This window comes from Antechinus flavipes, chromosome 6 (genome assembly GCF_016432865.1).
Source record: "Antechinus flavipes isolate AdamAnt ecotype Samford, QLD, Australia chromosome 6, AdamAnt_v2, whole genome shotgun sequence".
NCBI classification, from domain to species: Eukaryota; Metazoa; Chordata; class Mammalia; order Dasyuromorphia; family Dasyuridae; genus Antechinus; species Antechinus flavipes.
The window spans coordinates 154,609,226-154,633,717 of NC_067403.1; the positions used below are offsets into that span (position 1 = coordinate 154,609,226).

Below are 24,492 nucleotides of genomic sequence, written 5' to 3' on the forward strand. Positions count from 1 at the left end.
AATGATAAATAGAAGAAATCAAAATCTTAGATTCATAATCACTGTGAATATTACCTCATGCAACACTGCCCTTTAGAAGACAATTTCATAACTCTTTGTAGCTCATGTGGATTGGGAGAAAGAAGAATATTGTGTCCAATATTCAGTTAAAGAACTACCCTATCAATCAATCACGAAGATTATTAGGTGTCTACCACATTCTGTGAATTGTACTAGCTTATAGGAACAAAATACACCTCACATATATTAATACTTTCTCACCTCTGCCTCCTAACTTCTCTTAAATCCCAGCAAAAATCCTATCTTTTCTGGGAAGTCTTTCCTGATTCTCTTTAATCCTAGTATTTATTTCAAATTTATCCTTTCTATAGCTCATTTGCATGTAGATGTTTTCATGTAGTCTCCCTCATTAGGCTGTGAGATCCTTTCCTTTTATGTGCTTAGCATGGTGCCTAATAAATGTTTACTTAGAATCATGAGTTCACTTTTTTGCAATATATTAATTCTCTGAGAAGGAAGTTACTGCACAACATAGAAAGTCAACAAAACACTGAAGATCAGCTTGGAGACTTTAGTCCTTCAGCGATCTTGGAAAAACACAATCTTCTAAATTTTCCAAGTTATTAAAAAGATCATTGGTAGAAGTGAAACAGGTTTTATGAAACAGTATTAATGACATGCTTTGCATTTATATCCAAAAGAAAGGTGCTCACCAATATATATACACACATATAACACATATACATACACACACACCAAGTAAATATATACACATATTAAAACCTACATTTATATAGAGATATAGACATCTCAGAAGCATGCATTCTCAGACATAGCCAATATATTATATTTGTTTTGCTTAATCATATTTTGCTATATAGGGAGAGTTCAATGTGGAATAGATTGGGAAGATAGATTGGGAAGTGACAAGAAAAAAAGAGCACAAATAAAATATTTTTAAATAAAGAAATCACATTTTTATGGTATGTAAGATTCAGAGAGAGAAGTCTCTAGACAAAGTTCCTTCCTTGGGTTAATGAGCATCCAAGTCACTTATTAAGCATGGAGAACAGGCACACATATTTTGCTACTTAAAGCAATTTTGTATTCATTCAGATAATTGGATAAAAGTTCTGCAGAAGGATCTATCTTAAAAGCTTTACTTTGGTTTACTATGGTAAATGTTAATATAAATTTCACCAGCCTATCAATGATTTTGGTGGTAACTTATAGATACATTTATTAAGAGTGAGCAAGTAATTTAATGTCTAAGTCCCTACAAATCCTTAGTACAGTACAGTATAGAATACTATAATATTTTATAATACTCCAGCTATGAAAAGAAACTAGGATCTTTGCCCTCAAACAAAAAACTATTTCCTTTATGCATACATTTCATATGTGTAATAATATGCAAGTAGCATTTAGGCTTTATCACACCTGATTTTTCACTGTGCGTACCTTTTTATTTGCAGGACTTTCTTTACCAAAGTAACTTAGGATACAGAGAATGAAGGACAGTACATACACTGTTGCCCAGCACTTCACCTGTGTTATGGTCTTTATTGGTTATTAAAACAGTAAAACAACCTAGATATGAGTAATGTTCCCTTTCATGCAAGCCATTAAGTTAAAATCACTCACCAGAGTCTTGATCCAGAATCTCAAAACTGCAAAGTGTGGCATGTAAAAATATAGCACTGTATTAATATAAAAGAATAAGCAAATAGTGAAGGGGAAAAATAAAGAGATCGTCTCTTTTCTCATTATGTTGCTGAATAAAAAGAGAAAGAAAAAATCTGTTATGTAATCATAGTGTTGAAGATTCAGTATCAGTAGGAATATTTTTTAATATAGCTGCATTTATTCTAAACCTCCGACTCAGTTTGACCTTGATTCCCTAATGAGCAACATTTGTCTGCTAATGTTTAGAGTGTGGTGTTAGAACAGTTTCTCTAACCCAATCATCTCTTTATCTCTAAATTAGATGCCCTTTTCTTTCATTTTTATCCTCCTCTCACCTTGATTAGAAGAAAAGCAAGTGAAACTCTTGTATCAAATATACAGAGTCTAGCAAAACAAATTCCCATATTGATAATCTTTTTCTAAATCCCCATTCTTTCAGGCCTCTGGAACTTTTGGCAAGGTAATTGAACTTTGGTGATTTGTGGTCACATAACTATTAAGTGTCAAAATATCTGAGGCTGGATTTGAAATCGGGTCTTCCTGAATCCAGGGGTGATACTCCATCCACTATAACACTTAGCTGTCCTCTCTTCGTAACTTTTAACATAGTTGGCCACCTTCTCCTTCTGCATAGTCTATCTCCTCCCTCAATTTTAAAATCCTGCTTTCAGTCCCTGGTTAGGTTCCTGGTGCTTCTCAGCCTCCTTTGCTAGATCACCCATAACTTGCTACATCAATGTTATTCCTTTGGCTCTTGTGCTAGATAATTCTCTTCCCCTTTCCCCAGTTCCCATGGGTCCAATCTTTATGCAAATGACTAAAAAAATCTGTATCCAATCCTAATTGCTTTGCTGAACTTCAATCTGTCATTAATAACTGGCTACTAGATCACTCTACCTGAATATCTATGGGCATCTCATGTCCAGAACAGAATTCATTATTTTCTCTCTCTCTCTCTGCAATTCATTTAACCTTGCTTGTCCCAGTTTTTTTCATTTTTAAAAAGAGCTGGAGAAGGAAATGGCAAACAACTCTGTCTTTGCTTAATAAAAATTTCCAAATGGAAATTGGACACAACTGAACAACGAGAACTTTGTTTCATGGGTTGCCATGGCTAACAAATTCATCCCTACAGGTCAGCAATTACGAAGGAATGACATTTGCTACCCTAATGCTCAGAAAGCAGACAGTCAACAAGACTATGCTAAAACTTTGCCAGCATCACAGAACCTACTAAAATTTGTTCTTCACTGATATAAGCTTTCGGAGCAAGAATGTAGCCCGTTCCACAATAACTTGTAATCCAGGTTTTGGAGCTCTTCCAAGAGGACTTTGAGATGGAGCATTGAGAGATAGGGGCAGAGTTGCCCAGAGGCAAGCTCTTTAAGCACTTTACATCCAGACTGCTTTTGATCCTTACCTTTAAGGGGAGTTATGGGTAAGAAGCCAAATAAGCAACCAGATACAAAGAAGCAAGCATGGAGGAACAAAAATATCACTTGCTCAATGGATGCAAAATGAAGTAGACTGGACTAAGAACATTGTCCATCCTTCCCCTTTTGCTTCTTACTTTCCTGAATCCAGGGCTGATTTTGGTGGTAACTGATAGGTACATTTATTAAGAGTGAGCAAGTAATTTAATCTCTAAGTCCTACAAATCCTTAGTATAGTACAGTATAGTATAGTATAGTATAATATAGTATACTAACACTACGATACAAAACACTCCAGCTATGAAAATGATAGTTTAAATATTGGAACTTGTGGGTTTAACTCAAGTATTATCACTGACTAATGACAGCATCCTAACACTGGCCAATGACTATGTGAGATGCATGAAAAGGGATGTTTTTAAAGAGGTGCTCATCACCTTTGTGCTTTGGAGATCCTCTCACATGTTATATATGCCAGTTCCTTCTGTGCTTTTTCTGCTATCTGACAAATAGAAGAAGAAATCAACCATGAGTCTCTCTCGACATGAAGCAACAGATTGTGACTGCTTTTAAAGCTGTTATTTTCATAAAAATCCTAAAAATAACTTTCTCAGTAGTGTAAATGATGTATTAAAATCTAGATTAATATTCAAATCTGCCAAGTTTGCTTCTTTGAATGCTAGCAGTAAAATTGGGAACTCTGAAAAGAACAAAATCCTGGAAGAAAAGCAGATTTAAGATCTTGGGGTTAAATAAGTCCAACATTAAATTAGAAATAGTTAACTGGAAAAACATTTACTATATATTTCTCTAATAAAAACCTATTATTGTGATAGATTACATATAATATATATAAAAGTCTTTCCCCAGTAGGTAAATGGTCAAAGGATATGAATGGGAAGATTTCAAAGAAAGATAGAAAGTATCTAGATAGAAAGTAATTGTGAAAAAATATACCAAATTGCCAGTAACAGATATGAAAATTAAAACAACTTCTCTACCTCACATCCATCATATTGGCAAAGAAAAAAAAGTGCAACAATAATATACTGCACAAAAACTATCAAAAGCAATTAACATTAAGTCTTAAAGGATCTTAAATACAAAGCAGTAAATAAATTGGATTTCCCTATATAATTTTGGGAAATAATTTTTGTGGTAGAATTGAAGACATGAGTTCCAAAAATGGACAACTCAATTGTCAACTTCTATTATTTTCTAATTTCTGGAGATTTTATTCAAATTAGATATGGGGAAGTATTCAGGGAAGAGTAACAGAATATCCACAGACACAAATTCTATTGAAAAAGTATCCAATTACTCAAAACTTACTTGACATGAAGGTTTTGCTTCCATGGTAGAAAATACATGGATGCAAAATGACAATAAGCCATCATTCAATTGTATACAACTTCCTTGAGCAGATGGCCAATGTTTTACCAATCTTGGGACCCCTAACCTAGTATAGAGTAAGTGCTTAATAAATAGTTTGAATTCAGGGACTAACATTATCTGTAACTATTAACAACTACGACCCTTAATTTTTAAAGATGGTAGCTTGTGCCCCAATTATTTCAATAGTACTACAATCAAATATTCTCTTTGCATGCTTAAAGCTTCATACTCATTTTTAGTGCTCTTTTAAATGAACTGGATATGTCAGACTTTGACAGATACTGCTAGCCTCACAGAGAGAACGTGACATAACTCAAAAGATTCTCATAGAAGATCAGCAGTGCAAAGATTGGCAATGGTATCATGCAAATGGCAAATTAAATTGGTCTCTAAAGTTATATTCTATTCAGTTATACCAAATGTTTCAGACTTTTGATTCACTCTCCTTGCACCTCAAAGAAGAATGGTATTGTTCTCTTTTACTTGTCCTCTGAAGGTTATTTTTTCGTAACTGGAGAACTCTGTACTTTTTTTTAAAGTAAAATTTTAGATTCTGTGTGATGCAGCAAAATGTACTGGAAAGTAAGAAGCAAAAAGGTAAGGAAATGGACAATCTCTAAATGTTCTGCATTACCATGCTGAAAGAAGTGGAGACACATGATGAATGTGGGTCTCAGCATATTGCCAGCAATGATTTGTATCTGAGAAATAATATAACAAAATCAGAGGCTGTAAAAGGTTGACCAGAAAGGGAATTGAGTCAGACAAGTAACAACAGCAAGTGACTGCTGAGGGATGAGGAAAGTCCTGTATGACTTGTAGTAAAAAAAAAAAAAAAAAAAAAAAATCTAAGGAAAGGTCTTTGATATATTGATTCAATTTCATAGGGCCCTAAGTAGATAAAAAAAAGTGCACAAAAGTGCACATATCTATGTACTTAGAACTACAAGGGACTTCTGAGTCTATCAAGTTCAACTTAAGTGACTTTCTCAGAATCACAGCTAGTAAATGTCTGAGGCAGAATTAGAAGTCATGTGTACCATTTTAACTGCATATTTTGGCAGGGGGAAGGGTAGGAAAAGACATATGGACAATAATCATTCAAAAAAATGAGGATACATGAAATCAGTACTGGAGGAGGGATTACCTGCAGTGATGAATCAAGTCTCATTAAAGTGTCATGTATTACTCCCTTCTGGGAAAATAACTAATGCAAAATGCAGAAAGCCTTAGAAGTTACTGGATTTGACTTCTTTGCCTGACATGTAGAACTATCCTGGATACCCAGAAAAGTACCATAATTCAAACTATGGTTAAGAAGCAATACTTCTGGGTATTATAAGAAGAAAATCCCTCCTCTTAATTGAGTTTAGTTGCTATCAAAGGGAATCTTAGAACAATTCTCAGTTGAGAAAAGTATGAGATTAATGTGAAGCCAATACATGGAGTTTTAAACACTGACCATATTTGTTTAGCATTAATTGTTATTGTTACTGTTTTTCAGCCATTTCAGTTTCATCTGACTCTTCATGATCACATTTGGGGTTTTCTTAGCAAAGATACTGGAGTGGTTTGCCATTTCCTTCTCCAACTCATTTGACAAATGAGGAAACTAAAGAAAAGCAAAGTAAACTTACTTGCCCAAGATCACACAGATAGTATCTGAAGTCAGATTTGATTCAAAAAGATGAGTCTTCCTAACTCCAGACTTGATACTCTATCCTAGTTGCCCCATTTAGATAATTAGGAGTACAAAAAAGATCATGAAACCAAAGGTATGTGATGCCAGAAAAGAAAAATACTAAGACTGACCCAAGAAAGACCAGAAGACACTATAAAATTAAAGTAGAAATAAAAGAACATAATAAAAGAATAAAATAAAAAGATGAGAGAAAATTTTGATTTGATTTGTTGTCTTGTAAAGCTTCATTAATAACTATAAGAGTTATATAAATCATCTTTTGTAACAATATGATGAAGAATCAAAGAAATAATTTCAATAAATTATTGGCACAAGACATAGTGATGTGAGGAATACAAAGGTTTACCCAAAAATGATCCTTACCCTCATATTTATATTCAAGGGAGGGAATTAAGAATTACATTTAACTCCATTGCGACAGAGTATATGATAAGTACCAAACAAGTGATGTAAGCTATGAACATCCAGACTGTTCCTCATTAGAAATGATCATGAAAGACAACATGAAGGGCAGAATTCAAACTAGATAGATACAGGAAAAAAATGTATTTTCTGTCTGCAAGTATGAAGTTGGAAAACCAGAGAGAATATTTGAGATGATATGATAGTCTGACATGTAAGTGACAGGAGAAGTCTAGAATGGTATATACTCTTGCAGAGTTTTAAATACCAGAATTAGGGGTTAAGGGAATGCTTCTCTATATCCCAGGTTTAATGAAAAGTTTCTTTACAGAATGGAAGAATGGTTTCAAAAAGAAAAAAATGATCTAAAAGTGGCAGATGAGAAACCTAACCTATATGAGTGAGCTCAAGAACAGATCAGTTATGCAATAAGTATGAAGAATTCCCTCTCTAAGGTGGAAATCACTTCCTTTGCTCCATTATGTGCAGTGGAGTATCTATAGATGACACCATCATAAAAGTTATCTGTTAATGATCAAGAAGCAAATAGTAGTATTTGCCTTTCCAAAATAGATGACTATTGACCAGAGATGAATGACAAAGAAGCTGGTTGTCTTCCTAGGGTACATATCCAAGATATGACTGAGAAATTTAAGATTACTTTCCAAAATGACACATTGAAACTACTCCTGGCAATTCATGTAAAGAGAAATAATACTGCTGAACATAAATTTGTTCCTGTCAACTAAAGAGACAAATCATCTAAATTCTAATGGACTTTGTGCAGCTGAAGTGCTTTTTTACTTTTCAATAAAAAAAATTATAATATACTTCTCAACTAGGCTATAATTGTTATTTTTTCCTCAAAATATAAACTCATTGAGGGCAGACATAGTTTCATTTTTATTCTCCTATTCCTCTACCTAACATAGAATCTGGCCAAGAAAAAGTGCTTAGTAAATCCTTATTGGTTATTCAATAATGTATTTATTTGCTTTAAAATAAGGGTGGTTGATTAAAATTAATGCGGGAGTAATCAGGACACTCTGATCAATCCATTTCCCAACTTTCCTACCCAACTGATGAAATCACAGAAGAGAAGGCGTAGATAAGAGTGAGGTGAGTTTTTAACTTTAGAGCCACAAAAACAATTAGGACAGAGTTAGTCCAAATCTATTCTGGGTCATATCTACTTTTCTCCTCCAGGGGGAGCTTAAACACTTAATTTTTAAAAGTTGCATTCCATTCCATGTAGTTAAGACATCCACAAAAAAGTCATTTCAGGAGTTGGTGGTTGATGTACTCATTTTTAATCCTAATTGTTGTAAAACATCTCTTCCCCACGGAGATTTTTTCAACTATAAAAGGAGTAAAAACTCCTGTTTTGCCTTCAAAAGTCCATCTCATAGGGGTAGCATTAACTTCAGCTGCTATTGATCCTCCTACTCCAGACATATAGGTGGAGGAAAGTTAGTCAGTACTTCTCTATTGCCCTTAGCTACATTTTGCTATCCTTTCTCATTACCTAAGTTTTTTTATTATTTTGATAATTGCATTTCAATATTAATCCTTTTATTTTACTTTTATTATTATGTTTTTTACAAACATTATGCTGAAAAGGGGATCAAGAGGTGTTCACAGATACCCAAAATTGTGCAGGATCCTTGTTCTAATCTTCTTCTGACCCAGTAAGAGATTTACAAAGATATCATTAGTCCTTCCCTGCTTATCCCCCAAATGTGCTTAATTCTGCTGAATCACATGAACAGTAATTTGGGATTACAACTACTCTTTCCCTAAACCAAAGATGCCTTAAACCCAAATCTGAAATAGCAAAGGACACTTTAGGATGGAAACAGAGTTCTTATTTCAATTTTTAAATCATCTCATTCTTCCAATCTCCTCAATTAACCAAAGTGCTAAGCACTAAAGAATTGTTAAAGTGTCAAGAATATAAACTTAATTAACGTTGCCATTTATTACTTTATAATTTTGGGCTGAGTCACCATTTCTTAGTAAAGTCACTCATCTTTAGTAAAAAAGAGAAGCTGAAAGATAATGTTGTCAGAATCAGGAATTAAGTTTCCACAATTTCTCAACTTTCTTGTCCTCCTTCAAGGATTGAGAATAGCCTTGTCTATGGAAAGGGAAAAAAGCATTCAGATAAATAATTCATTGATTAATTTTCATAAGATTGCTATCTTTACATGGCACATGAATGCAGTAAATTCAACAAGAAAATGAAAGAATCATCATACCTGAATAGAAACCACACTGGCATTATCAAAATTGATTCCATTAGGGTGGGTTACTGCAGGGTTGGTATAACATTTGACTTCACTGATGGCAGGCAGTTTAGGGGCTGGCGGGTTTTCTTTTCCTTCCGAAGTAAATAAGTCCTCACTTCTAAAGTGAGTATGAGCATTCTGCAGTAGAAAAATGGAAAGTATACACTTTAGAGCTCAAACAATCTTTAAAAATATACAAATTTATCTCAATTTAAAATGTTGTCCCATTGCTCAGACTCTGCTGATTTTTTTCCCTAGGAAGATGTAGAAATATATTGACAGAATGAATTACAAACTTAGCTATTTTATTCAATGTTATCTTTGTACTGAGCAAATGATAACTTTTATCACGCTAATCAATATTTTGATTCCTATCACCATTTTAATTCTATTAATAGCAACTATATATTCATTTGCTTACATCAAATCATTTGTGCAGAGCAACACATCAAAGAGGAAAAAAGAAAACCTTTTCAAAAAACAGCATTTTACCTGCCCATAAGTCTTCAATACCATCTTAAGTATTCGTTCAACAAAGAAGAGAATATAGAATCCACCAAACACAGCAGCTGCTTTTTCAACGTAGTTATTAACTTTGGGATCAAAACCAAACGCCTAAAAGTAGAACAAGAAGAATTTAAATGAACCCAAATAATGATTTAAGTTAACCCAATTAATCACAAGGCCAATTTTCCCCAAAAACACACTTTTATGGATCTATATTTCAAATATACATGTAAACATATGCAAAAACAAAAAAGTGATAATTAGGAGGCAAGATGGTGGAGTAGACAGGGAATTGCCTGTGTTCTCCCCAAACCCTCACCAAATGTCTTTAAACAAATTCTAGAATGACAAAACCCACAAAAAGAAGGAATGAAACAATGTTCCAGCCTAAAATAACTTGGAGGATTAGCAGGAAAGGTCTGTTATACCAGGTGAGAGTGAGCGCAGTACCGCATACAACTTCAGCCCTAGCAAACCTGGAGCTACTTGGGAGTCAGTGAATCAGCAGGGGCATCAGCTGCTTTCTGAGCTCTCGCTCTCAGACCACACATGGTAAGGGGGTCAAACAACTGTTCAGAAGGCGATTACAGGGATCTCTTTGCTAGCACTGAGGCAGGATCCATGTCATAGACAAGGTGACAGTCCTAGGTTTTTTTACTAACACACCAGAGATTGCAGCCATAAGGAGCAGGTTCCCTCCTTGCAGTTCCAAGTCAGAAAAAAAAAAAAAAACTTTCAATTTAGAATACAGACAAGGAGAGGAAGAAATGAAAACTTTCTCTGAAAACAGGTGCACAAAATCTCTGAAACTTGCAACAATGAACCTCCACCTTAGAAGCATACAGCTGAAATTCAAATAATAGGCTGAGAAAATTAGCAATGGCAGAAAAAAGATTCTGACCATAGAAAGTTACTGGTGATAAGGAAGATCAAAATACACTCAGAAGAAAACAAAGTCAAAACTCCTAATTCCAAAGTCTACCAAAAAATATATGAATTGGTCTCAGGCCGTCAAACATCTCAAAAAGGATTGTGAAAAATCAAATAAAAAGGAAGAAAAACTTGAGAAGAGAAATGAGAGTGATGCCAGAAAATCATGAAAAACAAGCTTAGTAAAGAAGATAACAAAGACTAAAGAAATGCAGCCAAAAGGTAAAAAAAAAAAAAAGTACAAAAAGCCAATAAGAAGAATGCAGAACTGTTGGTCAAATGAAAAAGGGAGGCTCAAAAATTCATTGAAGAGAAAAATTCCTTAAAAAGCAGGATTAGCCAAATGGAAAAGACCATACAAAACAATTGAACAAATGGAAGCCAATAAATTGATGAGAAATCAGGAAAGAATAAAAACAAAAACAAAAGAATGAAAAAGTAGGAGACAATGTGAAATATATCATTGGAAAAAAACAGCTGACCTAGAAAATAATTAGATCCAAAAGTGACAGTAGATTGTTGAACTATCTCAAACCCTTGATCAAAAGGGGGGGGGGGAGTTCCTAAGCAGCACCTTTTAAGAAATTATTAAGTATAGTTGCCTTGATATTCTGGAACCAGAAGGTAAAATAGAAATTGAAAGAATCCACCAATCACCCCCTGAATAGATCCCAAAATTAAAACAAAATTCCAGAACTCTAAAGTCAAGAGAAAATAATTGTAGAAAGAAACAATTCAAGGATCCTGAAGCCACAGTCAGAACATCATATTTAACAGCTTCTGTATTAAAGGATCGGAAACCTTGTAATATGATATACCAGAGGGCAAAGGAGGTAAGATTCCCAACAAGAATTACCTACCCAGCAAAACTTAGTATAATCCTTCTGGGGAAAAAAAATAGGCATTCAATGAAGAGAGGACTTTCAAGCATTGTTGATTAAAAGATCAGAATTGAATAGAAAATCTGACTTTCAAATATGACTTAAGTATAAAAAGATATACAAATGAAAATTATAAAGGACTTAAAAGGATTATACTTTTCATTTGTACATGGGAAGATATTTGAAATCTATAAGCACTATCTTGTTATTATGGTAGTTAAAAGGATTATATAGAGACAGAGGATAAAGGTGGGAGGTGGGAGTTGAATAGAAAGGAATAATCTCTAAAAAACAAAGTAAAATTAAGGAGTGAGAGAAGAATGTACTAGGAAACGGGAAGAGGTAGAAAAGAGGCAAGAAAAAGCTTTCACAATGGAGGGGAAGAGGAGGGAGGTAAGAGGAATTGAGTGAATCTTAATCCCATCAGTATTTGGCTTAAAGAGAGAATATACAAGTTAATTGGGTATAAAAATCTATCTTAATGTAGAGAAAAATAAGATGGGAAAATAATAAGGTAAGAGATTAGAGATGATAAACGGAAAGGCAGGGTAGAAGAGGGGATAGTCAGAAGAAAACACATTTTTAAAGGAAGGACTGGGTTTTGAAAGGACAGAGAAAATTTAATAGAGTGGAGAAGGGATAGGATGGAGAGAAACACAATTAGCAAATGTAAACATAAAAAAATTGGAAGTTTTTCTGATAGTGATTTCACTTCTGGAACACAGTCAAATTAAAAATAAGAGCCATTCACCAATTGATAAATGATCAAAAGATATGAACAGTTTTCAGATGAAGTAATCAAAACTCCAGCCATATGAAAAAAAATTTCTAACTCATATTGTTTAGAGAAATGCAAATTAAAACAATTCTGAGGGCACTAACCCATAGCTATTAGATTGGCTACTAGGACAGAAAAAGAAAATGACAAATGGAGATGGGGTAAAATGAAACATTGGAGTGTTGGGGGTGTTGTGAATTAATTCAGCCATTCTGTAGAGCAATTTAGACCTTTTCCCAAAACACCATAAAACCGTACATACCCTTTCACCTAGCAATAAAAAGAGGTAAAGAAAAAAAAAAAGGAAATGGAATTATATATACAAAAATATTTGTAGCAATTTTTCTGGGGGCAAAAAACTGGAAATTGAGGGAATGATCCTCAATTGGGAAATGGTCAAACAAATTGTGTTCTGTGATAATATTATGCTATAAAAGATGATAATGAGGATACTCTCAGAAAAACCTGTGAAAACTTACATGAGCCAATAAGAAATGAAATGTACTGTGTACAAAGTAATAGCCATGTTGTAAGATGATCTGCTGTTAACTACTTAGCCATTCTCAATAATAAAATGATCCATGACAACTGGGAAAAATACTATTCATCCCGAGAGAAATAACTGATGTCTGAATACTAATTAAAGACTACTTTTTTAAATTTTCTCTATTTTCCTTGAGTTTTTTTGGGGGGTGGGGGTTTATATTTTTTCATAATATGAGTATTTTGGAAATGTTTTGCATGACTAGTCATGTATATTGAATTATTTGCCTTTTCAATGTAGGCAGGGGATGAGGAGGGAGGATATTCTATGTTCAAAAAGTTATCAAACTGTGCATACCCTTTGACCCAGAAGTGTTTCTACTGGGTTTATATCCCTCCTTGCTCTCAAGGAATCTACAATCTACTAGGGAGATAACAGTGTAGCTGAGAAGATGGGGTAAACGAACCCAACTTCTCCCCCAAACGTTTCCAAATTTCTTTAAATAATGACTCTAAACAAATTTTAGAGCTTCAGAACACCCAAAAAGACAGTAGAACATTTTCCAAAGAAAACTTAGGTCAGCAGAAAAGATCTGTGATATCAGGGTGAGAGTCCAGCATGGAGGCCTCTAAGTGATTCAGGGACCTCTGAATCAGTGGCAGTCCTGGTAGCTTCCAGACCTCTCAACCCAGAGACACAAAACAGGAACAGCAAAAAGGTCTGTGGCACCAGAGTGGGAGCCCAACACACACAATCATAGTGCAGGCCATGCCAGTGCAGCACTGGCCCCAACATCGGCAAAGAAGGAGCTCTAAATCAGCACTGGTGAGTTCTTGTTTTCTCATCTCAGAGACACCAAAAGCAACTAGGAAGATCAGCAGAAAAGATTTATCAGTAGGGTGAGAGGGCCTTGGGAAACCAGTAAACTAAGAGTGAGCATGGACAATGGTAGTGGTGATAGTTTTCTGAGGCCTCAGCTCACAAGAGGTCTCTTCATGAATACTGATTTTGTTGCTACAGTGGGGCAAGGACATTCCTAACAATTTCAGGGCAGGGAAAAGTGCTTAAAATCAGGTCCCTAAAAGAATCTCTGAAAACAGCTGCACAAAATCCCTGAAACTTGGGGTAGTGCACCCTCTACCCTGGAAACCGAGCCCTACTTTAAGAATGAAAAGGTAAGTAATAAAGACAACTAAAAAGGTTTCTGACCATAGAAAATTACTATGGTGACAAAGATAAAAACACACATGCACAAGAAGATAACAAAGTCAAAGCTGCTACATCCAAAGCCTCCAAGAAAAATAAGCTATGGAAGAGCTCAAAAAGGATTTTAAAATCAAATTTTAAAAAAAGAAAAAGAATCAAATGAGATAGAAGAAAAATTAGGAAGAGAATTGAGAGTGGTGCAAAAAGAAATACAAAATGCTAATGAGGAGAATGCCTTAAAAAACAAAATTGGGCCAAATGGGAAAGTACAAAAGCTCACTGAGAAAAATAATTCCTTAAAAACTGGAAGTAAATGAAAACTAGTGAGTTTATGAGAAATCAATACAATAAAGGAAAATCCCTTAAAAGATTTAAAAATTATAAAATATTTCATTGGAAAACCTGATCCTGAAAATAAATCCAGACAAGATAATTTAAAAATTATTGATCTACCTGAAAGTCATGATCCAAAAAAGAGCCTGGGCATCATGTTCAAGAAATTATGAAGGAAAACTGTCTTTTCAAGAACTGGAGGGTAAAATAGAAATTGAAAGAATCCAATAACCACCTCCTGAAGAGATCCCAAAATGAACTTCCAGGAATATTACAGCCAAATTATGCAATATTGCTAGCATCCAGAAACAATTCAAGTATAATGGTACCACAATTAAGAATAATATAAGCTTTGGCAGCTTCTACAGTAATTTATCAGAGAGCTTGAAATATGACATTGCAAAGAGTAATGGAGCTGGGATTACAACCAAGAACCCTAACCCTAACCCTACCCAGCAAAACTGAGTATATTTCTTCAGGAGGACATTCAGGGAATGGAAATATCCATTCAGGAAATAAAGGATTTTCAAGCATTCATGATGAAAGGACTAGAGCTAAATAGAAAATTTGATTTTCAAATACAGGATTAAAAAGAAGGGTAAGGAGGTAATCAGGAATGGGATATCATAAGAGATTTAATAAGATTTATCTGTTTACATTCCTACATGGAAGGATAATACTTGCAATTCATTTGAACTTTCTCATTATTATGGCAGCTAGAAGTATGTATAAATAGAGGAAACAGGTGTGACTTAAATATTAAGGGATGATATCTTTTAAAAAATATAAATTAAGTGAGAAAGAAATGTACTAGCAGAAAGAGAAAGGGAGAAGTAGAATGGTGTAAATTATCTACCATAAAAAGAGGCAAGAAAAAGCTTTTACAGTGTAGGGGAAGAAAGGGGAATTGAGGGAGCCTTATTCTTTTCAGAACTGTCTCAAAGAGGAAAAACAACATGCACACTCAAATATGGGTATAGAAATCTATCTAATCCTGTAGGAATGTAGGAAGGAAAGGGGATACAAAAAGGGGATAGATCGGGTGATAAAAAGAGGACATATTGGAAAAGGCAGTAGTCACACTTTTGAAGGCATTGAAGGCATAGCATGAAAGGAAAGAAAGAAATAAATGGAATACAGTTAGCAATGGTAATTGTAAAAAAAAATTGGAAGCAAATTTCTCTGATAAGGCCTTATTTCTCATATATAGAAGAAATTGAGTCATATTTATAAATAAAAATAATAAGAGCCATGCCTCAATTTATAAATGATCAAAAGATGTGATCTATGCCCAAAGGGCTATAAATTCAGGCCCGTCTTTGATTCTAACAATACCACTATGAATCCCAAAAGAGAATTTTTTTACAAAAAGTAACAAATGCACAAAAATATTTATAGTAATTCTCTTCACAGGACAAAAAATAGAAGAAATTGAGGTGATGTCCATCAATTGGGGAATGGTTGAATGTTGGTGTGTGATTATGATGGAATATTATTGTTCTATGAGAAATAAGCAGGGTGCTCTCAAAAAACCCTGAAAAGTCCTCCATGAATTCAAGCAAACTGTACTGTGATGATCAGCTGTGATGATCAACTTTTCTTGCTCTGTCTGTTGGTGTCTCTGTCTGTCTCTGTCTCTGTCGGTGTCTCTGTCTCTGTCTGTCCCATCTGTCTCTATCTTTCTTTCTTTCTTGTCTTTCTGTCCTTTCCTCCCTTCTTCTGTCTGTCTTGTCTCTCATTTTCTCTCTCTATTTTTCTTGATTTTTTTTTTTAATTTAGGATGGGAGATCTATGTATTTTTCTACAACATGATATTCATGTAAATGTTTTGCAAAACTTGTGTTTAAGCTGGAAGTGCAATAAGAGAGAATTTGGAACTTAAAAGGTTTAAAAATAGCAAAGATAAAAAAATTGTTTTAAATATAACTGACAAAAAAAATTTTAATTAAAAAATGGATAAAAAGAACTGTGAACAGATAAGATATATAGTGGATAAACAGAAAATGATTAATAGACAGATGGCACCAGAATTAAAGAAAAAGAAAGGCTTCCAGGAAAAACTGGAGATTTCATCTGGGACTTGAAGGAAGCAAAAGCCAGGAGGTAGAGATGAAGAGGGAGAACATTCTGAGCATGGGAAACAGCCAGTGAAAATGCCCCAAAGACAATGAGAATCTTATTTGAGAACAAGCAAGGCGTCCAATGTTAGTGAATCAAAGAAAATGTTTAGCGGAATGGAAGACATAAGATATAAGTTGTTATTATGATCACCTCTACAAGTTGAATTTCTGGTAAACCCATTTCTGGGCATATCTAGACTCTTCAGGCCATCAGTGTTCACTAAGCTCTCACATTTAAGTCTCACATTTCCAGTAATGCACAAATAACTTTTTTCAGATTTGACAATGTTTCTTTGATGATTTATTCTCAACATTAATGATAGTGAAAAAATAACAATTTCTTCTCAAAACTTTTAATACTCTGTTGGCTATATAAATAACATAATAAATAGCACAAACACACTAATATCATTTTGAAAACATTTAAAATGTGATTATCTAGATAATTCAAAAGAGAAAGATGCTCCCCTAAAAATCATTATCACCAAATAGAATATCAAGAACACATCATCACTTGATCTTATACAGATTATGGGTTTCAATAATTTAACAAGATGAGCAAGAAATCAATATTACAAAGAATTTTCTTTGAAGATAATGATTTTTTATGGACATCAATCTGATAACAGAATTTGTCAAAATACCTTCCAGTTAATTGAAATTTAAAAAATATATCTTTATATGCAATGTAACTACATGACAACATGATTTAAAAGTGCTTTGTATCATATTTGTCCATGGATACATGGACTTTTTCAGTGCTTCAAGAGATTTATGATTTCACTGATCTGGGTATTTCATTAATTGATACAAACCATAGCTCATTAAGGTTTTAGAAAAAGACTCCTTAATTTGCAACTCATTAACTATTTTTTTCAATAATTTGATTTTATTTTAGTTTATGCCTTTAGACAAGGGTCCAAGGACACTTTAAGCTCAAGTAATCCAGGAATACACAAAGAGGTGAAGAATACATGTTTTAGAAGATGTTTCACAGGTTGCAACATCCAACTCGCTAGTAATGAAATTCTGTTCACTTTCTGGAAGACAGACGTCAGAGAATCTGTCACTACCATATATTGGATGCCTTCCCAACATGGGAAGTGCTGCCAAAATTTTACTCAAAGAGCAAAGTGCTTGAGAGCCAAGGGAGACCTCCATGATTCAATGACACCCTGCAGGAGGACTTTATCCAAAGGCATAGAATTTTACAGATTATGTAAAATGAGCATAGTTCAACCACTAATCATGATACAGGGGTCTAATTATGTATTTTATTCAGCTGTATTATAGGAATTAGGATTGAACCCCTGATTCCACTTATAAAGGAAACTCCCTCTATGGATGCAGATCAGCACCTTTTCTGAAACCTAGAGTCCTTGAAGGACACTGATGGATTTAAGACAGTTACCCAGAGTCATATAGCCAGTATGTATCAAAGACTCACAGCTCCTATTGTACAAGTCCAGTTCTCTATCTCTAAAGAACATTTGTCTCCCATATAGATAGATACAGACATAGATATGTGTGTACTCGGGTACATCATATGCATTTGTCAAATGCCAATTATTATATTCTACTACTTTAAATTACATAATTAAAATAAACAATTAAAGTTCTTACTGACCATTGATTAGTGCACTAAATATCCCCTTTTCTTGATTTTAGGTGTCAAAACATGGAATTGCCAAATCAATCTAGGTCTACATTAATAAAGACAGAATCAGAAATTCAAGTGACAGCACGTGCTTATAGAGCTATGGTAACATCATTAAAACCAAATGTTTTAGTTAAAACTATCCCCAATAAGCACACATAAACAGGAAGTGATCAATCAATTTCCTAATTACCCTTTCCTGTTTCAGAAAAACTTTAGTCTTCAATGTGACATGTATATATTGTTATTACTATATAAATGAATTCTGTAGCAATACAATAATATAACTCACTATGAAGAGATACAACCTCTCTGGTCTTCAAGACACTTCTGGCTCTTGACAATTTTCTCTGGCTCAGAAAGCTGATTAACATACTGAAAGGAATAAGAAACTGGATTCCAAGTTTGGCTAACTTACTAGCTCTGTGACTTGGGTTATAAGATATTTTACCTTTCTAGGCCTCAGTTCCCTCATCCATAGAATGAGGGACTGGAACAAGTTCCCTAAATGTTTAACTGAATTTTATTATTTCAAAAAAGTAATATCCCCACTTGGGCCTATGGTTGAGAAAATTTAGCATGGCTTTAAAAAAATTGTCTAAATCATTTCTTAAAAGACCACAAGATGATATATGAATGTTATGGAATATTATTGTTCTGTAAGAAATGACTAGCAGGATGAATATAGAGAGGATTGGAAAGACTTACACGAACTGATGCTAAGTAAAATGAGCAGAACCAGGAGATCATTATACACTTCAACAACGATATTGTATGAGGATCTATTATGAAGGAAGTGGATTTCCTTGACAAAGAGACCTAACTGAGTTTCAATGGATAAATAATGGACAGAAACAGCTACACCCAAAGAAAGAACACTGGGAAACGAATGTGAACTATCTGCATTTTTGTTTTTCTTCCCGGGTTATTTTTACCTTCTGAATCCAATTCTCCCTGTTCAACAAAAGAACTGTTCAGTTTTGCAAACATATATTGTATCTAAGATATACTGTAAGATATCTAACATATATAGGACTGCTTGCCATCTAGGGGAGGGGGTGGAGGGAGGGAGGGGAAAAATCGGAATAGAAATGAGTGCAAGGGATAATGTTGTAAAAATTACCCTGGCATGGATTGTCAATATAAAGTTATTATTAAATAAATTTTAAAAAAAGAAAAAAAAAACACATGAAAAATGTAATTTCAAGAAAGCCTTTTTCACTCTCTGTTTATCACCCTCTTTATCTGCATATAGATTTCTTTGTGTATGTCTTAATGTAAAGCGATGCCTTCTGTCTCCATCACTCTGTCTTTCTCTGTCCCTTTCAGGACTAATCAAATTCATCTTCCTCTCTCTCTTCCAATACTGTTTTATTTTCCTTCACTGGTCAGAGTTTATATAGAAAAGAATTATTTATTTGCCAAGTAATTATGTTTACTACTTTTAACTTTAAGAGCAGTTAAACTGAATATTCAAGAAAAAAATATTCTTCAAGAAAAAAAAAAGTAACAACTTTATTTGTATCTCCTTCAAGAGAATTGTTTGTGGCTCAGTAGCCCTTGATTGAAAGAAATGTTTCTAACTGCTGATCTGCTATGCCTTGGACTTCTTGAGGAAAAGTAAATAACAGATGAGTAAATATGACACTGTCTACTCTTTAAGAAAATGGTAACACTGTATTGAAAATGTTTACATGCCAAAAGGCAAAACAGTAAAAATCTTTGAGCTCCTCAATAGTGCACAGAAGTTGTTTTGAGCATAAACCAGGGGCCAGAACTTCCAAAATGGTAATTTTGTCTCCAACACAGATATCCTCTGTAGCTTAGGGTTTAGCCTACAACCCTGCTAGGAATTCAGTTTTCCCTCAGAAACAAACCACCCAATTCAAAAAATGCTGTGAGGATTATCATAACTGAAGAAGCTCAGAATGTTTTAAGGGGGAAACTGTATCAAAGAGCCAAACACCTTACCTCTGGAATAAGCTGGAAGATTGAATTTGAAAAGAGAGTCCCGATGGCCAGTCCCACAAAATAAGTCAAAATCCTGGGGAAATATGGCTTCTTTAGCAATGGACTTAAAGCCAGTCCCAGGAGAGATGCCAGGTTAATGATGGTCACCGAAAGAAATCCAAATCCCCACACTGTGAATGAGAACCAAAGATAAAGGATGAGTCTGATAAAAAATGCACTTCAAATTCTAAGGCAAAATAAATACTAAATTTATTTAAAGCAGTAAATAAGTTTTATTACATAATTAGGGATAGGGCCGAGTCTTGTGATATCATTGACAAAAAGGAAATTTCAGGGAAGAAAACTTTTCTTTCATTGCAGGTGAATTTTTAGAAGAGAACATCCTAGAGCACAGAGAAATTTGGGTCCAAGTTTCCTAGCTGCAAAACTAACTCTGTCCACATGCCTAGTTCATGCACAATTGCAAATACATGATTAATTTCAGTGAGAATGACATTGGCCATTCAATCAGCCCTCTATCATTAAGAATCACAGAAGATTAAGGACCTTTTGTAATAATATAGTGATTTCTGCTCTATTTCTTATTTCCATGACCCATGTGACATTGGGCATCTAAGAAAACAGCGATTTACATTTGCTTAGCTGGGCAGCTGGATGGACTAGGGAATAAAACACAGAACTATGAGTCAGGAAGAACCAATTTCAAAATCTTGCCAAGTAACTGCATGATTTAGGGCAAGTCACTTCAGTTCTCTACCCCTGAGTTTACTCATCTGCAAAATGAAGATTAAGGTCCCTTCTAAACTTTCTAAGCCTGTTAAAAAATCATTATGTATCCCCAAACCCCTAAATTCAGATCATGTTACAGTAAATTAAGAATCAAGGAAATCTGGATTTTAGTCTTGCTTTTGATTCATACTGGCTGTGTGACTGTGAATAAAGCATTTATTTCTGAGTCACCCAGGCAGTTCTCTAAATCTGTAAACTTCAAAGCAAATGCTTTTTACCTATCAATAGATGGAATTTACTCATTATTAATAACAAGAGTTTTCTCACCAAAAATGTCCTATGCAAGGCTAGGAGCAGAGAAAGAAGGAGGAATAAAGATTAAGTTAATCTTATTTTTTAGATAAAGATGGTAAAAAGCAAAAGACACCAGAAGTGATCCCCCCCCAAAAAAAAAAAAAAACAACAACAACAACAAAAAAAAAACTTTCCTCAGTGTTAGTGAATTAAATAAAATCAAGTTGTCTGGGATACTGGTATTGCGGATATGAAGATCACCACAAAAGGTGTAACAGGATCAACTAACATTTAAGATTGCAATGTATGACCATAGCAAAATATTTAAGGCTCTTTTGACCTCAGTTTCCTCATCTATTAAATAAGAAATCCAGGCTAGATCACCTCTGAGACTCCTATGAATTTTATCACAGAGAATGGATGGATGGCAGGAAGATGGCTAAGGTGTTTAAGGAACTAAAGTTGTAGTATGAAGAGGAGGAGGAGGAGGAAATAAAGGAGGAGAATAAAGAGGAAGAGGAGAAAGATGAGGAAAAGAGAAGGAATAAGAGGAAGAGGGAAAGCAAGTGGGGGAAGAAGAGGAGGAAAAGAGAGAGAAGGAGGGGAAAAGGAGAAAGAGGAGGGAATAGTAAAAATACCATTTATATAACACTTTAAAGTTTGCAAAGTGCTTTTCATGTCATCTTATTTGATCAGCACAATAACCCTTCAAACTAAGTACTATTATTATCCTTTCTTTACAGAAGAGGAAACTCTGGAAAACATCGAATTACTTGCTTGTGGACACACTGCTAATAAATGGCTGGGACTGAATTTGAATTCAGGTCTTCTTGATTCCAGGTCTGGAGCTCAATCCACTGCACTACCTAGCTGCCTAGATATATGCCACAAGTATATAGTAATAATAATGATGATGATGCATAAAGCACTAAGTTTTGCAAAGCATTTTACAAATTTCTCATTTTGTAAATTAGTACGTTTACAGAAGGGGCAACTAACTGGCACAGTGGATAAAGCACTGGATCTTCAATCAGGAAGACTAGAGTTCAAATTTGACCTCAAATACTTATGTGTTTGGGTTATGTGTCCCTGAGAAAGTCACTTAACCCTATTTGCCTCAGTTTCCCCTCATCTGAAAATGAACTACAGATGGAAATGGGAAGAAAACTAGAAGTGGGTTTGAGTCACACTTAACTGAAAAACCATTGAGCAACAACAAAACAGCTGTGATCATTGTCAGTAAGGTCTTAAATACAATGATAATCGTGTATGTTCCTGAATTACATCTAATAATTGGCACGTGATTAAGTAAAAGCAATTAGCCTATTATCCAGGGCCCTCACTGCCTGTGTTTACAGGGGGGAAAGAATCAGATTATTTTAAAATAAAATGGAGACTTTATATTTAATATTTGATCTTGGCTTGACTAAATCTGACCTCAATGTTTTAAATAAAATGCTAATGTAAAATATTATAGTTTACTTTAAGGGAAAAAATAAAAAGATAAATTACTAAAAATAGTCAGCAAAAAAGAGAAAGAGAAGCAGCTCAAGGAAAAGAGTAATGCTTAGGAAGGATTAAACTGATTTATGAATTAGAGAATATGAAATATGAACAAGTTACTCGATACCCAATAGAAAACACTTTTTAGACAAAATATTTTAAAGTAATATGTGCCTTTACATGAGGACCCCTGGAAAATATTCAAATTTAAGTTTACCTGTATGAAAAAGAAATTAATAGACATAGTTCAAAACACTGAATAAATGACACTTTACTTAGGATAACATTTAAATATATCATTCTCCAAATCTACAAGTTGATTACATTCACCTCATATTAATTCATCAAAGAATAATTTCCAACTATTCACCAAATCTTAAGAATACAATAATCAGAAATGAGCCTTAGCCCAGAACAGAAGCAATAGAACTATATGGAAAAACTAAAAGCTTTATTTTCCACTAAAATTAGATCTTCATCATAAATATGTACCTATTGACATATTGCACATAATGATTACAATGAGATAAACTAAGTAGAAAGTAAGACTTTATATTATCTCAAGTTAGTAGGGGAAAAAATTCCCTGATCACTTCATGATACTTTGAAATACAAATGACTAGTTTAAAGTTACTCACTTGTGCTACAGCATATAAAGAGAATGAATAAGGAAAAACTCTGAACATAATAAACACTACTAGAAATGCCACCACCACTTAAAAAAAAAAATCATGGTCTATCCTAGTGCAAAGAGCATAGATGTGAGATCAGTGAGTCCTTATTCAAATATAACCCTGGACATCTACCTGGAAGAGGCATCTCATGAGGAACATGGCAGTCAAGAATTGGAAGGGCTGCCATGGAAAAACAGAAATAACATCTTGCTTCATCGTAGAGCAAAGTAGTGCCATCAAAGAGGCAAACAGATTCATTTCAGGAAAATTTCTTTGGGTTACAGCTGACCAGCAAGCTGCCTGGGGAATAAGGTCCCACAAGTTTCTTCAAGCAAAGGCTGGATCATCATCTAACAAGAATTCTTTTTCAGGCTGGAAAATGAATGGATGCCCATCAATTGGAGAATGGTTGAGTAAATTGTGGTGTATGAATGTTATGGAATATTATTGTTCTGTAAGGAATGACCAGCAGGATGAATACAGAGAGGACTGACGAGACTTACATGAACTGATGCAGGAAATGAGGAAATGAGCAGAACCAGGTATATCATTATATATCTCAACAAAGATATATTCTAATGGAAGTGCATCTCTTCGATAAAGAGAACTAATTCAGTTCCAATTGAGTAAGGATGGACAGAAGCAGCTACACCCAAAGAAAGAATACTGGGAAATGAATGTAAACTGCTTGCATTTGTTTTTCTTCCCGGGTTACTTTTACCTTCTGAATCCAATTCTCCCTGTGCAATTCCACTTTTCAAGGAATTATTTTTCTTCCTGATGTTTTTGATTCTCTATTTCCTTTCTTGATTTTCTTGGCTTGCTCTTTTTTCCTAATTTTTCATCTCACTTAAGTTCTTCAAAGAACAGTTTTGTGCTTTGACATTTCTCATTCAAAAAGGAGTGGTTTAGCTGAATTATCTTCCTCTATGAACCCAGATCTTCTCTATCCCATAGAAGTGATCTATGGTTGGGTTCTTTCTTTTTTTGCTTTCTCAATTTTTTTGGTTTTATTTTATTTTTAAAAGCTATTAGTGTGATCAAATTCTAGTCCACAAATATAGGGAATAATCTCCTAAACCTTAAATATTTCTTGTCCTGGGACCTAACTGTGGGCCTCCTCTCTACTCCTAAGCCATCACCAAGAGAGTCCTTAGTCAAGCTGTCCAGCATATGATCTTACTCCCATTGTTCCCTCTGATTGCAGCAAATTATAGTTGTTCTTTCTTCCCTGGAAATGAAACAAGGGATTCTGCTCTCCTGCAAGTGCCTATAGTCAGCAGGATCCCTGTTCCTTTGCTACTACACTTACCAGGTGTTCTCATGCTCCTTCTCCCTTGCAGCCTCAGCCCATAATGGGTTTGGTCAGCTTAGGTATGCTTGGCATCCTTCTACTTAGAAAGTCCTTCAATCTGCTACTATTTTATTGTTTCTTAATGTCTCATGGAGTCATTAGCTTCGACTTGCCCAATGCTAATATTTAAATAGATTTTTTTTTTCAGCCTTCAGACCCCAGATA

At 34.4% G+C, this 24,492-nt stretch overlaps 1 protein-coding gene across 1 annotated transcript in view; it reads right to left on the reverse strand.

Annotated features, from left to right (window-relative positions):
* SLC39A8 (solute carrier family 39 member 8) overlaps positions 1–24,492 on the reverse strand; it is a 59,655-nt gene that overhangs the window by 16,075 nt on the left and 19,088 nt on the right. The window contains exons 3-5 of the mRNA XM_051965592.1: positions 19,774–19,943; positions 9,399–9,521; positions 8,877–9,044 (exon numbers count right to left, since the gene is read on the reverse strand). Coding sequence (XP_051821552.1) covers positions 8,877–9,044; positions 9,399–9,521; positions 19,774–19,943 — 461 coding nt within the window. The remainder of the gene's footprint in view (positions 1–8,876; positions 9,045–9,398; positions 9,522–19,773; positions 19,944–24,492) is intronic.